Consider the following 17,207-nt stretch of genomic DNA (forward strand, 5'->3'; position numbering starts at 1 on the left):
GTAAATATAGTTGAAAGACCAAGCTGACTGACTGACTGTGTGTGTGTGTTACTGGGATTGAACCCAGGGCTTTGTGCATGCTGGGCAAGTGCTCTGCCACTGAGCTGCACCCCAGCCTCTCTGTGAAGTGTTAGTCATGTTCATTTGTAAATCCCCAGGCTCCACATTACCACTTGCAGATGCTGACACACTGCAGTATAGGAGTTAAGAAGGGAGATTTTTGGCAGCTGTTTCCTCACCTATCAGACTTGTATGTTTCTTCAGTAGAGATGAAGTTATCAAAAGTTAGATACCATTGATTTTTTTTCCTGACCATTGCATTCCACATAGATTTTACAAGAGAAGATGTTCAATATAACTTATTAGAGCATAATTTTCCTACAGTAAAAGTACAGATCTTAAGTTTACAGTTCAGTGAGGTTTGGTTACCTGTGTAACTAATACTCAGCTCAAGGTACAGAAAGCTCCATTTATCCCTGAAAACTTGCTCCTGTGTCTTTTTAGTCCCTTCTGCCTCACTTGCCTAATTGCTGATTTCCAACATTAGTTTTGCCTTATTTACTCTGTCATGTCTTAACAGCATGTGGCAGCAATATTGCATGGATTGAGAGTTCTTTCATTTTTATTGCTGAGTAATACTCTTTAGTGCATATACTGTCATTTGTCCATCAAGCAATGGACAGACATTTGGGTTGTTTCCATTTTCACTCTCTGAGCTAAAAAAATAAACTTCTTTACAGATGAACAAGGTAGAAGTCTAAAAGCAGAAAAATCAAGATTCTAGCACACCCTGCTTTCATGAGTCATCAAAAAGACTTTCAGCAACAACTTTAATAGTTAAACCGCTTGACTGAGACCTTCCTATAACACTTCCTTCAGTGTCCCTGCTGCAGCTTGGATTGTAAAAGTTGCAACAGAAATATGTTTCTTTACTTCTGCCCAGGCCAAACGAGGGTCACCTCTATTCTCAATGTCAAACAGAGCATCATAAATCCCAGGAAATGATTCTCCAGCATATTTGTTGTGGCTACTTGGAGCAAAGATGATGTGCCTAAAAGAAAGAAATACTTAATTTAAAGCAAAGGAAATATTCTAGGTAGTCGAAATTAGTATCTGAGCTACATTTTCTTAAACATTATCAAGAAAAGTGTGACTATGGAGTATGTCATATCCATTTCGTAAAGTAATCCTACAATAGTGGGAAAATTTTTTTCCATGCCACTGTAGTAGACTGAAACAGCAATGTGAGCTGCTTGAGAAGACAGTCTTAATATTCAGTAAATAGTTCACAACATATTTTTTTAAAAATACAGTGTAGTCTTTTGGGAATACAGTTTGGAGTAGCCTAAAAAATTTAAAATGAAATCCTGAAATCTGTTTATACAGACATTAACAAATATTCAAATAGAGTACAAAGACATTTATGGAGATGCATTTCATAATAGTAAATAATTGGGAGAAAGACTCATCTAATTAAAATCTCAACTAAATGTAGTTTAAATTGTAAATGTAAGCTCTACAGTGGAGTGGTACACTGCAGATAAGAGCTGAAAGATCCCCCAGGTAGATTCTTCAGAAAAGCAAGTTGTAAAATAAAGTATGGTTCCATTTATGTAGACAAATGTCTTCTCAAAATGTGTATGTGTATGTGTGCATTTGTATACAGATAGTACGTGAATGAATATATTAGCAAATTTAGAAATCTATACATATTTACGTATCGTATAAACATACAAACTTATAAATAGACACTTTTAAGTACACGTGTGTATATACAACTGTGTTAAAATTTTCACACTGAACTGTTACTATTGATTGTCTCTAAAAAGAATAGCAAAACTGATGATGTTGGCTGGCTTACACTACAAACCAGCTGGCTGGGATGCTGCTGTACACAGACAGGAATCATGGATAGGTGAGTAGCTCTTCCAGTTACTCCAGGCCCTGAAGGGTGTCTGCAGTGGATGGGGGACAAGGAGCAGCACAGTCAGCTCTGGCCTTTTGCAGCTAGGCCAGAGGTAGGGTGTCTGACCTTGGGTTTAGGCCCAAGGCCTTGACAGCTAGGGCATGGTATAGTTTGGTACCCTAAGTGTTACAGCTCCTGCAGTGGGAGGGGTCTCTTGCCAGCCAATTCTGATCAGCTGCCCTAAGTTTTACTTTCTTTGTTGCCCTGAGATTCTTCTCTGCTGCTAATTGCTGACTCTCCCCATTGTTTGGGTCAGTTTCACCAGGCCACCTAGCTTGCTGACCTTACTGCTACCTTGCTGTCAGGGCAGCTTCTTTCCTGCCACTGCTGCTGCTTCTCCTTTTTCCTTCATATTACCAACTTAGCAAAGGTGGGCAAGTACACTCTCGGAGTTGTTATTGAGAACTGGTGTTACAGCATCACAGAGGTGTCCTAGATGATCACAAAGTGAGTTGAGCAGTTTGTTTATACAGCAGGAACGGGGTATCTGTACCAATCACAGCAGTCCCCTCCTGCTTGCAGTATAGTCCATTATGCAAATGAAAGATTGTGTTTGTGTCAATCATGGTATGGTCTGTTATGCAAATGAAGCATTGTGATTGCACCAATCACAGGTCTTCTGTTAGGCCAAAATGCCTCCCACCTGGTGGAAGTGGTGGTTATGCCAGTTTGTCTTGTGTTGGTCCAAAGCACCTTCCAAAAAGGTGCTTATCACAGTACTTTTACTTAACAGTGCTCTAACAATGCTTAACTTCTGTCCTGGTGTCCCAGAGGTAGGTCCCTACCATTTATTTCATTTGGCTTGGTGGGGTGTAAAAAGGAATTCCTGAAGTATGATTGTCACTTTTGCTTCTATACTCTGAGCTTTTATATTTACAAAATATAGATGTTTTCATTATAAATAAAATAAATTTTAAAATAGACTAATAATATTCAAGAGGAGACTAAAATTATAGCTACTTATGTCAACTTTTGTTTGCTCTGTATAAATACTAACCTGATGGTTCCTATTCTATTTGTATCAATGAATAAACATATATAACACAAAAATAGCTGGCATTTACTGAGTACATCCCTCTTTGAGCTAAATCTTCTATATACCTTAAATTACAAGCCTGTGGGGTGAAAGCAATTGTAATATCCACTTATAGCTGAAGAATCTGACCATAGAGAAATCATTTGTTTGGATCCCACTTATTAAATGGCAGAGCTGGGCTCCAAAAGCTCCTGCTTATAATTATTTAACTATCAGTGATAATCAGGAATGTTAATACACAGAACTATTTTTGCATGTTACGTGATAGCCTTGTAAAGTAGCATTTATCATAATTCAAATGGGAAAACACTAAATATCTACTCTAAACACACATCTGTAAGTGAATTTGAACACAGATCTTCTAACTTTGAATGCTAGAACTTTTCTACTTTCCATCAAGGACCACAGTTGGAAAGGGGCCTTGAGAAAATAGAGTCTATCCAGAGTTAGGCAGCCAAGACATCCAAAGAAAACTGGCATTGAGACACAGAAAGAAAAGCCAGGTATTTCTTCAGGGGAATGTAGCAGCTATCTTTCAAAACCTAAAATGTTGTAAGGAAACAGAGCTGGTCTTACTTTATTTTAGAGAACAGAATAGGGTGAGAGGGAGAACACTTCAGGGTAATAAATTACATATCTTTTTGAAGAAAATTTTCTAATAATCAGACTTTCTCTAAAATGGAATGCGTTTCCTCATGGAGCAGTAAGCTTCCCATCACTAGAAGACTGAAACAGAGACTGGGTACTACTATCTGAGAGCCTGTACAGAAAAGGTTTTGCGTAGATGATTGAACTAGATGAGCTCTAAGGCCCCTGTAAAATTCTATGGCTTAAAGATTTTGTTCTTTTTAACTGTCACTTACCATCTGCACACAAAACAAATAATGAAATGTATTTTTCTTACATATTCTACTACTATTGGATGTATAACTGACCCATATTCCCATCAGTACACATACTCACCTTCCACTCATCTGATGGCAATTTAAAGCAGACTTCAAGTGTGCTTTGTCATAGTGAGGTATTTTGGTGCCCTTTGGTGGATCACCTGTTTCCTTACCTATAGAACTGCCTTCCTGGTAAACCAAGGGGATCTATGAATGCTCTTTCCAGGAGCATCAATTGATCATTCACAATTCGCACTGCAATGGGACTTTGAGAATAAGAAATACATAATTAAAACACTTCCCATGAGGAAGGGTAAGGAAGGGGACCCACAGGAGGGGAGAAGAGGGGAAAAAAGGGTAATAGGGAAGGGAATTGGTCAAAGTACATTTTACACATGTATGAAAATGTCATAATGAAACTCATTTTTGAACACAATATACACTAACAAGAAAAACCTTTACCATGGAATCATGTTAAAAAATAATATTAAATAAATATAAAGCATGGAAAAATAAACTGTAATCTGTAGATTTTTTTAAATTCATGTTAGCAGAGTAATAATGTTAGTTGAAAGATATTCTTTACTTCTCTACAGAATAGCCAGACCTGGAAGGCTAGGCAGAGTGAATCATCAAGTTGTTCCTGATAATTCACTCAGGTCTACTTTGGAGGAAGGCAGCAAAATGGAGGCAGAGACACAAGGAGTGAATTAAGGCTCAGGGGCCTGTAAGGGGGGCCAGCAGTTGCATGCTATGGGTGGGAGGAGTCCCCATCACAAGTGGAATCTTCAGAATGACTTTCTGGGGATCTGAACAAATTCCCAGGGCAATCCTACAATCCAAGGGAGAAATGAGGCTCTTCAAAATGAGTGACATAGTTTTCTGCTTTCTGATGAAGTCTGGAAAAATAAATGTGAGATGGGCTATACTTTGGAGCAATTTACATAATGTTACATAATGTTTTACTTTGAAAATACCTTTTATCTTCATCCTAAAAGTGGCAAAAGTTATATGAAATGGAGAAATGTATCAACAAAAACAATTTGTAAATTGATGCATAGAGTATTGGGCAAGGACTGTAATGAAACAGATTGCAAATGCACCTAAACCCATAGAGCTATAAATTACCAGCTGTGATCAGAATTTTTTCATTATGCAAACTCAAGATATGCTTCTGGCCCTTGTTTTGGAGTGAGGTGCTTTTTAGTCTACTATTCAGAGCAGAGCTCCTTGAACTTTAATGTTAGTAAAAGTTAGTAAAACACATTGAGTGTGGTCTGACTTTTGCCCTTCTCACAAGCGCCCAGCTGATGTGGATACAAATATAATCTGAATAGCAATGATTTAGAGCTGAATGCTTATATGAGTAAATCATTTGCTTCTTACAATCAGCTTTTCAAAGCAGAAGCATTCAAAACTTACTTATTGAGATCAACTTGTGTAAGTCTTCTATGGAAATCTGAAGCTTCCGCTGAGAAGTTTTTCACAGCAGAAAATAAAGCATCTTAAAAAAATAGAAAAGTAACAAAATTATTAAGATAAGTGAGTCATCTTTCAGAGGTTCACTTTCCTGTCCCCTCCATTCCAGATGGACATGATTGAATATGTGCTAAAACCATTTTTCTACTGATCCCTCTTGCAGATCCATGAAACAAATTAGAGAATGTCATTAGAAATAGTGTGTGAAAATAAAAATGGCTAAATTGGTTCTTAGGGAAATTACATTTCAAAAGTTGAGGACAAAAATAATTCCTTGACCTACACTTTACCAAAACATAGCATTCATTTATTTTGTTCATTCATTTTATATTTATTGGTACAATTACTATATACTAGACATTGGGTACAGCTATAAGTAAGCTATCCCTGTAATTATTACAGGATTACAACAATATGAATCCTTACTTTCAAATAGTATATTTAAGACCTTGTTCAAAAGCAACCTGTGACAAACTGAGAAAGACTCCTGACTGAGAAAGAAATCAGATTTGGTCTGGTCAACCTTTTCTTTAGTTGATAAAGTTTCTAAGGAAAGTCATTAAGTGCACAGTACATTGTATTTGTTATCACAATAACCTACTTATTGATTTTGATGTTTTCTGAGCAGGACTTTAACATACATTATTGATGTACTGCTTCACTAATTCTGTGACGCAGGCAAAACAGGAGCTACAATACTCATTTTATAGGGAAAGCACTCAGCTCAGACCACAGGATTTCTATTAGGTCATACAGCAGGAAGTGGTACCTTCGATTTAAAATGCATTCTTCAAAAATCTCTTCCCTTAGCTTCCATCATATCTATTACTACATTATTTGATTTAAATACAGTTTATTAAAAAAAAGTAAAGATTAAAGAATGAAAATTTATTACTAAAAAGACCTCATTTTTTATACTCAATGTTACATGTAATTGAAGGTGCTACGGAAGTCAAGATAAGAACTCAAATATGCCCCTAGTGACTGGTCAGTGACAACTTCAGCAAAAGCATTTTCAGTGAGCAGATGAGAAGGTAAGGAACTGGACCCAGGGAGTGCAGACTAGGCATGCATTGATTCATTCATCCATTATACCTTCATTCTTCACTAAAACACATTCTGAGGAGCTGTTGTTGCCTGCACTAAATGAAGAATTTTAATTTTGAAGAAAGTGAAGAAAGCAGAAGAAATACTGTTGTTAAGGTAAAGATATGGGAATATTTCTGTAATGGAGAGTTACCAATAGGGTTGAAGATTTTGAAAATGTGGCAGAGACAAGCATGAATAGATAAGACCAGGTCCTCAAGAAGGTAAGCATGTAGAGGAAAGGCTGGTACACCTGTGTTCATGGAGATGAACCCTAATGGATGTGTGCATGGATAAAATAATAAAATTATATGTAGTAGAATTGGTGCTTTTCTATATTTTTCATTTTTTTGTAATATTGTTTTGTAATTTTGCATAGTCTTCATTTTGTTCCTGTAAAGGTAAAAAAAATATTTTTATTGTATTTTTTTAAAAGACAAGGTCTCACTATGTGCCCTGGGCTGGCCTGAAATTACAATCCTTCTGTCTCAGCCTCCCAAGTGCCAGAATTACAGGCATGTACCACTACACCCAGCTAAAATGTTTTTTATATCAGTAATATAGGACAAATATTTACCAATTCAATGCTTATAGCACTAACTCAGTCATAATTCATTCATCTTAGACATACCAGATTTGTTTTAAATCTTTGATTCAGATAATACAAAGGTTTCTACATTAGTATTTGCCTATGAAAAGATTCACTTCAACTTATTGTGGGATTTTTTTTTTTAGATCATCTGAATAGTGGTACTGAGAAAGTTTATCTTGTCATTTGAAGTGAGTTTTGAGAGCTACTCAACATAAAACAATATCAAAACCCTATATTGTCCATTTTTATATTGGAATGTTTATAGGCAAAGACATGTAAATCTTATAAAGACTAGAATCTAGCATAATTAACTTATACTTTGTAATATAAATTATGTTTATCTTTATGTACCTTACAAAAGTAAGCAATGCACTGTGTAAATATATTCTGCTCACCCTGTTGCTACTTATGTTAATGTGGCTGTGCATCAGAGAGTTGTTACTCAAATTTTAGTTGTTTTTTAAAAATATACTGTGGAGAGCTCTCAATTATTTTTTTCCAGTTTCCCAATGATGGTAAAATAGAACAACCAGGATCTCAATATTGGTATGATATACAGATGTGTAATTAAAGAAAAAGAGACAACCAGGGACTCCAATGATACACAATATTAATTCATGCATCAATTACTTCCTAAAGTATTTCTGCCAATATCCACTGAGCTACCTGGACCACATGGCTGTGCCAACTTGGTCAACCAAGTTTCAGTCTCTAGGAGTACATGCTTGTCATCTTCCCTGGACAATTAAATACTGCTCTTTACTGGAAGCAAATCACAATTGAGTATACCAACTATAAAATCAAGACATAGCAGATTAAATCAATTCCTAAATAGATGTTTATTTAAAGCTTTTGTCTGAAAGTCAGCATTAGTGAGGCAGGGAGAAATTCCAAAATTAAACAGTATGCATTGACCATGATAAGTGATAATATCTTAAAGTTCTACCTTAAACACTAAAATATCTTACCAAATGATACTCCATTGTTTCTCAATTGTTGGTCATGTTTCCTGGATAAATTGAAGATACTTGTTGCATAGTTTTTCAAAGCTTTTGCATAGTCTTGAATATTGAAAGGAATGATTGTAGAGTCTGCAAGCTCATATACCAGTGCTCCCCGTATTTGGGCCACAGAAAGCTGTTTTTTAAATGTGGGGTCATAAAAATTTTCTACCAATTCAAACGTCTCATAAACCGTGTGGTACATGGGGTAGCTGCTGTATTTATCTGTTTTCTAAAATGGGGGAGAGGCACAAGTATAAACAAACATTACATGTTCAAGTTATAATATTGTATATAATCATAGAAAGACTATAAAAATACATATGACATCCTGAATTTCATCACAATGAAGCAAAAAGCGAAAAGCTGATTAACTAAAACACTGCAACTTAATTATTTGATTTGATTTAAAAATTTTACCTATATTCCTTTTATAATTCATGTAACCTTCACTCAAAATACTGCCTCTTGAGTATTTTCTTGCATTTCTAGTAACTAAAATTAAGGAATGTATATTCAACTTGCACATAAAAATTACCTATCATTTGATTAGGAGTGAAAGGCTCTGGGCAACTAAGTATAAGAGCTAAAGGAGGATATATTTAATTGCCTTCACAAGGAATGTACAGCCAAATGCCATTTGACCTTTACTACACAATTAAAAGCTACTACAATGATCAGACATTATTAATAGTGGTACCCTATAAAAATGGAGTTCTTAAGTCTACTTATCTTAGTTTTAGCTTTTACCATGTACTGCCTTGTTCTAGGGCAATCATTTTTCTTGTTTTTAGTGTCAGTAAAAGGCAATTGCCGTTATCAGTCTGTCTACTTCTAACTGTGTGCTTCTAACCTATAGTGATTTTAGAAACTCAACAGGGTTGTTTAAATTGATGACAGAGTATAAAAGTGAGCAGGCCTTGAAAAAGAGTTAAATGTACCCTCTTCATGTAGTTGACCCTGGAGCAACACAGAGGTTCAAAGTGCCAACCCCATCATCAAACATATATTTGAAAATCCATGTATCACTTGGTTCCCTCAAAACTGAACTGATAGCCTGCTGTTGACTCTACCTTACCAATAATGTAAGCAGTTAGCACATTTTGTATGTTATATGTATTCTTTATGGTGAAAAAATAGACGAGAACCATAAAGACCACTTTTTCCTAGGATGTGCAACTAGCTGGAGAGCTGCTCAAGCTGTCATTTGGTGTCACAGGACATTTTAAGCAGATGTTTGCAACACAGAGCCCACTACCATGCCAACAGGACATGGCCATGACATTATTTTAGTAGCACAGATATGTACTATGTGTCATTTTATGCAGTTGTGATTGAACACTGCATCTTTACATGTGCTTACATTTTTTTGTCCTGCAAACACCATGTATCACTTGTGCATGTATTCTGATAAATTTTCAACTTCTATAATAAATTTGTGTATATGTATGCTAGTAAATTATAAAATGGACTATTCTGTACATATATTTTATGCATTCATACCATAACCAACCTTTCTGGTATGTCTGGGATATGTGGTTTATCTATGAATTTTTTCAGATGGTAGCAAATATTCAAAAAATCTGTATATAAGTGGAACTGTGCGGTTCAAACCCATGTTGTTCAAGAGCCAACTACACTAAGTATAATGAGAATTAGTGTTGAGAGTTTATGCACCTATTTTGTTGATACTCTGAAGCTGTTTTGTTTACTTCATCCTTACTTGTATTCTGGGTAAATTTGCAATCAGTATATATTATGGACAATCAGATGTTAATGTGTTGCACTTTTGATTTGAAAATTGAAAACTGTGGAAAACCTGTGTCTTCCAATGCAATCTTCAACTTGTCTTATGATATAATTTGTATCATAAACAAGAGAACACACTATGTGTTGACTGTATCCAACACTGCATCATCAAGATTCTTGAGTGACAATGGCACAAAGTAGTCAGCACAGAGTAGAAACATGGTAGAGTTAAAAATTAGGAGAAATTTGCTTTGTTGTCTACCCAAGAGCCCTTGACTCATGTTAGGCAGAAGTGGGGATATGTAGAGGGACTTCTGACAATAGAAATCCTAGCCTAGCATAGCCCCAACCAAAACATGTCCTCCAACTACATTTTTTCTCAGGAAAAGCCTATCAGAGCTACTGGACAAGGCTAGAAAATGACATTTTCCCAAAAGAATCCTGCTTTAAGAAAAGGATGGAAATTACTGGGCACTGATAACCAGATAGGCATCTGGCATTACTGTGTCATTTCAGTGAAAAACACTGGTAGTAAAATATTCACAAAATAAATCACTTCTTAGTCTTTCTGTAAGGGGGCAGACAATCTATCTCCATCCCTGCAATTCCCACAGGTCACATGTCCACCCTCGCTCCTGTTGCAAACAACTCAGGGACAGAGTTCCTCAGCCAAGAAATGTGAGTGAAATGCTACTGTAGTTTGGATCTGAATGTCCCCCCAGGCTCATGTGTTAGTAGAGGTTTGGTCCCCTGGTTGGCACTCTGAGGGGATGGTGGAACATATATGACATGGGCCTATTGAAAGGTCTTAGGTTACTGGGGACATGCCCTTGATAGATGGTGGCAATCCAGCCCCTCCTATCTCTTTCTTTGCTCTGTAGCTGCTGTAAGGTTGGCAGTGGTCCTACAGTACATGCTCCTCACCATGATGTGCTGCCTCCCCACCAACCCCAAAGCTAACTGTGAACCAAAACTTCTGAAATGTGAGCAACACAGCCTTCTCTCATTGAGATGATTATCTCAGGTATTTTGTCACAGTGACAGAGAGCTGACTGTATATTGAAAATGATAAAATGGGTTACCATATTCTTAGTGTAACGTGCTCTTCCTGAAGCAATTCCAAGTCTCTGAAAATAAGCTTCAAAGTCACTTCCAGATCCAAGCTTATTGATTCTAGATGTAGAATATAAACACACACATGCACAAATAGAAGAATGGTACAAAGTTAAATAGGGAGGAAAATGAATCTTACTCCAAAGCAGCAAGGAATTACGTGGCATGTTTATTGTAAGAATTAGACCAGGACAGCTATCAAGACACTTTCCTATCCCTTGTTGTAATATTGCTATGATAAACATACAAATCTGCACTGAATACGGGGGGTGGGGCAGTACCACCAAGAGCTGCAACCTGGTGAGGATGCTGTGGTCAGGGTTTACAGCATTTTTAGTGTTTGTTCAAGGGGAAGCAATGAAGCCATGGAGCCCACCCTCAGAGAACTGTAGTTTAATAAGAAAATTGCCACAAGAAAATTTATATTTACAACCAGGAAAAATCCTATGTGCCTTAGTTCATTTCAGAAACAAACTTGACTATGATCCATTTCTTTGTACATAATCTAAAAATATTATTTGTAAACATACACATATATACATACAGACATACATATATGATATAATGACATGGAAAAATTGTGACATAATGCTAAGTCAATAAAGAAGAATGTAAAATTATATTTACATTAAGAACATGGTTTAAATTTCCAAACTATTAGATCTGTCATTGAGATTGAGGCCTTCAATATTTATTTATTTATTTATTTGTCATTCTGAGGAGTGAATAGAAGGCCTCACACTTGCTAGGCAAGGGCTCTACCACTTGAGCCACACCCCCACTATCTTGGATGTTTTTAAAATATAATTTGTATTTTACTGTCTTTGTTGGATCAGTATGAAACCTTTACAGTGGAAAATATTTAAAGTTTCACAAGACTGATTTGAAATATGGAATGCAACTCCTACCATCATCTGTTTGTGCTAGAAATAGTACAATAAAGGGGTGAGGATGTAGTTGGTACAGTTTTGCCTAGCAATAGCACTGCAGTAGAAAACAAGTGAATATAAAATAAACTTAAAGACATGGCTTTAGCACATATATGAAGAGGTAAAAAGTAAATAGCTATATGAAATCTAAATTGATTACAGGTAGACATACAATTTGGTTATTGATAATGCCCCTTACTAAATTTATTTTTCTCCTTTATTACTGTTGTTTGAAATTATATTTTTCAGTAATGCATCTGCTATATATCTGGGGTAAATGTTATATAAGAATGACATGTAGTGACCAATAATGTAGCAAAAATTATTTTGAATAAATTCACAAAGCTAGATCTATTTGTGTTCCACTGCAGGTTAAAAAACTTGGTTGTGGGCTGGGGAATGGCTCAAGTGGTAGAGTGCCTGCCTAGCAAGTACAAAGCCCTGAGTTCAAATCACAGTAGCAAGCAAAAAAAAAAATTATTTCAAGAGACTTGGTTGTGCTGGCTGCTTAGCAAAACAATAGCTGGGGAACTATTAATTGCTGATGACACATCTGAGAATTGTATGTTTGAAAAAACGAGCAAAGGGGAAGTGGTAATTTATCCTATGGTAGAGAGGATTCACATGAGTAATTTACCTAGGAAAATCTTTATTTTCAGGTGAAGGGTCTTTTTCCAGCCAGCTTTCATAAAGTGACTTACTCTCAAAACCTTCATCAGGGCTGGCGATCTGGAAAAATAAACCAACACTGGGGATGAGGCTCAGAGCAACTGCACTTATGCCAGTATCCAGCCACATACACCCCAGCATCAACTTCTATCACGAACTATGTACATGCACATACATATGTACCACGTTCATTTATAGAAAAACACCTTTTTGCAAATGGGAGGAAAGAAAATCTAGTCCAAATTCTTGTTCATTTATGATGCCTATCTGTGGTAATGCCAAGTACCTAGGAGGTAATTTACTGATTATTTTGATAATTTTTCTAATGGGTTTTCAAATTTTTTCACAAACATTGTCACTTTAGTGTTTGGCACCTGAAATCTATTTTAATGGAAAGACATTGGGGAAAACTTTAGACATGATATTGACATTAGTGATTTTCTTACCCAAGTTGATTTACAAAGCAGTAGATGTGACATAGGTCAAGAAGCTGAACTTGAAATTATCAATATAAGTTCTTTTGCAGGGTGGGTGGAGGGTAGAAGTGGGTACTATTGGTTTAGAAAGTCTATGTTTAAATAAAGTTGGAATTTTATAGATTTTAAAAGATCATTCTGAGAAAATGGCAATAAAATTTGGGTATCTGAGAAAGCTGTTGGGTACTGACACATCTCTGAACACTTGCCCTGCTTCAGTCTCATTCCATCTATTGAAATGTGCAAAAGTATTGTGCTTACTGATAACATAGGCCCTCCTCACCAGCCTTTCAGAAGTAACAGTGGTGCAGTAACAGTGGAATGGGGAAGGAGTTCCTTGCCCTGTGGATCAGTATAGATGGGATGGTAGGTCATCACAAAATCCTCAGTGTAGAAAACAGTTTGGATGCCAGGTATGGTAGTGTGTGACTGTAGTAGGAGGGGTCAGGGCAAGAACAGGAGAGGAGAAGAGAGAAAAGAGCTAGTCTTGGCACTCCACATAGTCATCCCCTCCCAGCAACATGCACACACGCAGAGAAGCTCTGCTCATTTCCAGCCAGCTGGCCGGGTTCTACTTTCTACTCTGTTCCTGCCAACTTTCAATGGCTAAGGCCCTGCTGTAGATCCAACACACTACTTGGACTACATGCTCAGCAAGATCCTCTCAGTTTTCTGAAATCAAACTATTTCAATTTAGCACTAACCTCAACTGTGTCCCTTTGGCCTGCCTAATCCAGATCAGTCTTACCTCCCCCAGCTGGAGGCACTGTCAGTATTGACAGCCCTCCTTTCAATAATAACAGTTTGTCCCATTTCTTGCTCAGTTTGCTGATCTTCTTTACTGTCATGGCAGCATCATGGTTACTGACTCACTAGGATTTGAAGAAATTGTAATAATCATGGGTACTGACTCACTAAGGGTTGAAGAAATAGCAATAATCAGTTTACATAGAAGTACAAAAGTTGCCCTAGTTTACTGGGCATTTGGCCATAGATGAGCATTTGCCTTTTTACAAAGGGGAATGAAAACATCTTTCTCATTTACTGGCTTCAGAATTCTTGTCACCACTGACATTAAAGACAAGAGCCATCTCCAAAACAGCACATACTATAAATGCATACTTTGAAAGGCTTCTCCCAATAAAGATGTTCTTTACAGTTTGCTTTTGGATAAGATGCTTTTGTGGGACATTCCAGTGGAGAATCAAGAACGTAAGGTAGCCAAGATGATTGCAGGGATGTAATGAGGGTAATAAGAGGACTCTCATTTGAGAGATATAGATTTTAAAGACGCTAACAGTAAAAAGGGAAGGGCAAGACTAAGAGAAATTAGAAATAGTACATAGAGAAGAGCGACACCTACTTCACACTGTTATCTAAGGCTGGCCTTGAAGCAAGCATTCCTTTTTTTAAGGGGAAATTATCCTGGAATGCTTGGACGGGCCCAATGAACTCACAAGGATCTTTATTAGAGGGAGGCAGGAGGGTCAGAGTCAGATGTGATCACAGAGCAGAGATCAAAGTGATGTAGCTGGCCCTGTGCTGGTGGCCCACTCCTGTAATCCTAGCTTCTCAGGAGGCAGAGATCAGAGTTCTAAGCCAGCCCAGGCAAATAGTTCATGAGACCCTATTTCAAAAAACCCTATCACAAAAAATTTGGCTGGTGGAGTGGCTCAAGGTGAAGGCTCTAAGATCAAGCACCAGTACTGAAAAAAAAATGTGATGTGGCTGTAAGTGAAGGAATGCAGAAGCTTCTGTAAGTTGGAAAAGGCAAGAAATGGATTACAAAAAAATGTGGCTTGGCCTACACACCTTGATTTTAGCCCCAAAAGTTTCATTTCAGGCTTCTGACTCTCAGAACACAAATTGATCAACTTCTAATGAACTGGTGCTATCCTAAGCCACTAAATTTGTGATAATTTGGTATAGATAGTAAGGTTGACCTTTTAAAACTTTCTGGCAAATCAATACAGCATTGAGATTCCAGCTCACCTCAGTAAGAATGGGAGCCATCAAGGAACCAATAACAAATAGTACCAAGGATGCATGGGGGGGGGGGGAAGAACCCTCAAACACTATTGATAGGAATGTAAATTAGGGCAGTCACTATGTAAATCAGGATGAAGGTTCCACAAGAAACTAAAACTAGAACCATTCCTGGGCAATCAACCCATGAGTTCATAAAGAAAATGTGGTATTGTTCAGACATAAAGAGGAATGAAGTTACGTTGTTTGCAGGAAAACAGATGGAATGTTAAGTGAAAAAAAAAAAAAACAGATTGAGAAAGACATATCACATATATGAGATCCAGACCTAAAAGAGAATGATATGAATGTATGGAGGAGGGAACCAGTGAGAGGCAGGAGGGCAAAAGGAGAGGGTTGGTAGGGGATGAATAAGAACGAAGTTCTTTAAATGCTTGTACAAAAATAGAATAATGAAACCCATTAAAATTGTTCTTAAAAGAGGGATAAGAAATAACAATGGAGAAGGTGAATTTGGTCAAAGTACGTCCTATATATATATGTAGAAACCTCAAAATGAAACCCCTTGATTAATACACACCAATAAAAAATAATTTAACAAAACTACACTATTTCATATTACTTCTATCAGCATACCCTAATATGAAAATTTAGCTAAAATTTAAGAGTTGAGGTGTGTTTGTTTTAATTACTCTTGCAAAATACCTGAAAAGAAAACATAAAGGAGGAAAGTTTTGGTTAACAGCTTCAGGTGTTTCAGAGCATGGTCGGTGACTCCAAAGCTAAAGGAAGACAACATGGTGGGAGAAAGCAAGTGTTTCTATGTGAAAACTCAGCAGTGGGGAGCTATTAAGTGAAGCATGTTCATGAGATGAGTAGAACACAAAATTTATAGAGATTAAGTGTGCTTTAGTTTCTAGAATATTTTATATCTGTAGTTCACTTACTATTTATAGCATTTATATATGATGAGTGCAGAATTATTTCCACTTTGCCTTTAGACTTGCTCCTGTTCAATCTATTTACTACACTGACAAACAACGATCAGCCTTGTTAAAAGTTCTTTGGAGCTGTCTCCAACACTAGCTTCCTGAATTCCTTGGCTTATTTTTCATACCCTACTTCTTGCCTTTCCACCAATACCTGTGCTAAAGCCAAATGAGCTTCCTTCAGGTCAGGAATCAGGTTCTTTCACATCTCCACATCTTTCTTCTGGCATTGTGCCCACTGGTTAAAATGCCCTCTCTTCACTTCTACTTCCTTCCATTTGACAATGCAAGCATTAGTTACTCAGTGAACATCCTTGTGTGCTTTCCAGCTCCCCCAGCTACCCCTGTGTTTTAGGTCCCCTGTTCCATAACTGTTTCTCCATTGTATATAGTAGAAATTTTCTGTTGAACTATGATTCCTTGTTATGGGTCTGTTCTTTCTAGATTACAAAGTCTTTGGATTTAGTGGTCTTGTCCTTACATCATTGCTGCTGCTAGAGTTCATTTTACAGGGCCTGGCACAAAGTAGGCATCTAATGGAACCACCTTCCCAGAGGGAAGGAAGGAGGAACAAAGGCTTTTCCATTCTAGCCCAAGACTCCTTCCACTCTATCAGAATGGCATACTGTGTACACTACAAGTATGTACATAATTATTAATAATAACTATTATTAGAAGAAAGAGACTGCTGATACTATCTTCATAATTATGTCACATGGTAAACTGTATATTAAAGAAGTTGCTTTTACTTGTTATTTATGAGTCAGCTGTGTACAGTCACCAGTTTAAAAATAAGTGCCACAAATTAAGGGAGGAAAGTATGAGTCATTTATCCATTCATCAGAAAACATAGTGAAACAGATCTCCTTATTTACCTCTTTTGTCAGTTTATATACCAGTTGGTAAAGAAGGGGTGTACAGTCAACTCGAAGAGTGTAATTGCCTAAAAAATAAATAAAACACCAGAGTATTATTTCATCCTTCCACATGAAATTTCATTTATGTTTTATTCTAACTTATTTTTTGAGGCAGGGTCTCACTCTGTACCCCATGCTGACCATGAACTCACTATATAGCCCAGGCTAGTCTCAAACTTGTGATCCTCTGACTCCACTCCCAAGTGTAGGATTACAGATGTGTACTACTGTACCCAACTCAAACATCAGCTTCTAATTTTAAACAAGATAAAATAGTGCTTAAATCAATGACATCATTCACATAGATTAAGACAGGGTGGAACTAGTTCTTC

The 17,207-nt window shown here is 36.9% G+C and overlaps 1 protein-coding gene across 2 annotated transcripts in view; it reads right to left on the reverse strand.

Annotated features, from left to right (window-relative positions):
* Nucleotides 1–794: 794 nt before the first annotated feature.
* Nucleotides 795–17,207, reverse strand: part of Naalad2 (N-acetylated alpha-linked acidic dipeptidase 2) — a 36,478-nt gene continuing 20,065 nt past the window's right edge. For both annotated transcript variants that reach the window (XM_020184546.2, XM_074081388.1), the window contains 7 exons: nt 16,834–16,901; nt 12,476–12,567; nt 10,879–10,969; nt 8,015–8,279; nt 5,312–5,393; nt 4,063–4,155; nt 795–1,051 (listed from right to left, as the gene is read on the reverse strand). In XM_020184546.2, coding sequence (XP_020040135.1) covers nt 862–1,051; nt 4,063–4,155; nt 5,312–5,393; nt 8,015–8,279; nt 10,879–10,969; nt 12,476–12,567; nt 16,834–16,901 — 881 coding nt within the window. In that variant the 3' untranslated portion in view covers nt 795–861. The remainder of the gene's footprint in view (nt 1,052–4,062; nt 4,156–5,311; nt 5,394–8,014; nt 8,280–10,878; nt 10,970–12,475; nt 12,568–16,833; nt 16,902–17,207) is intronic.

The sequence above is a fragment of the Castor canadensis genome, chromosome 1 (assembly GCF_047511655.1).
Source record: "Castor canadensis chromosome 1, mCasCan1.hap1v2, whole genome shotgun sequence".
NCBI classification, from domain to species: domain Eukaryota; kingdom Metazoa; phylum Chordata; class Mammalia; order Rodentia; family Castoridae; genus Castor; species Castor canadensis.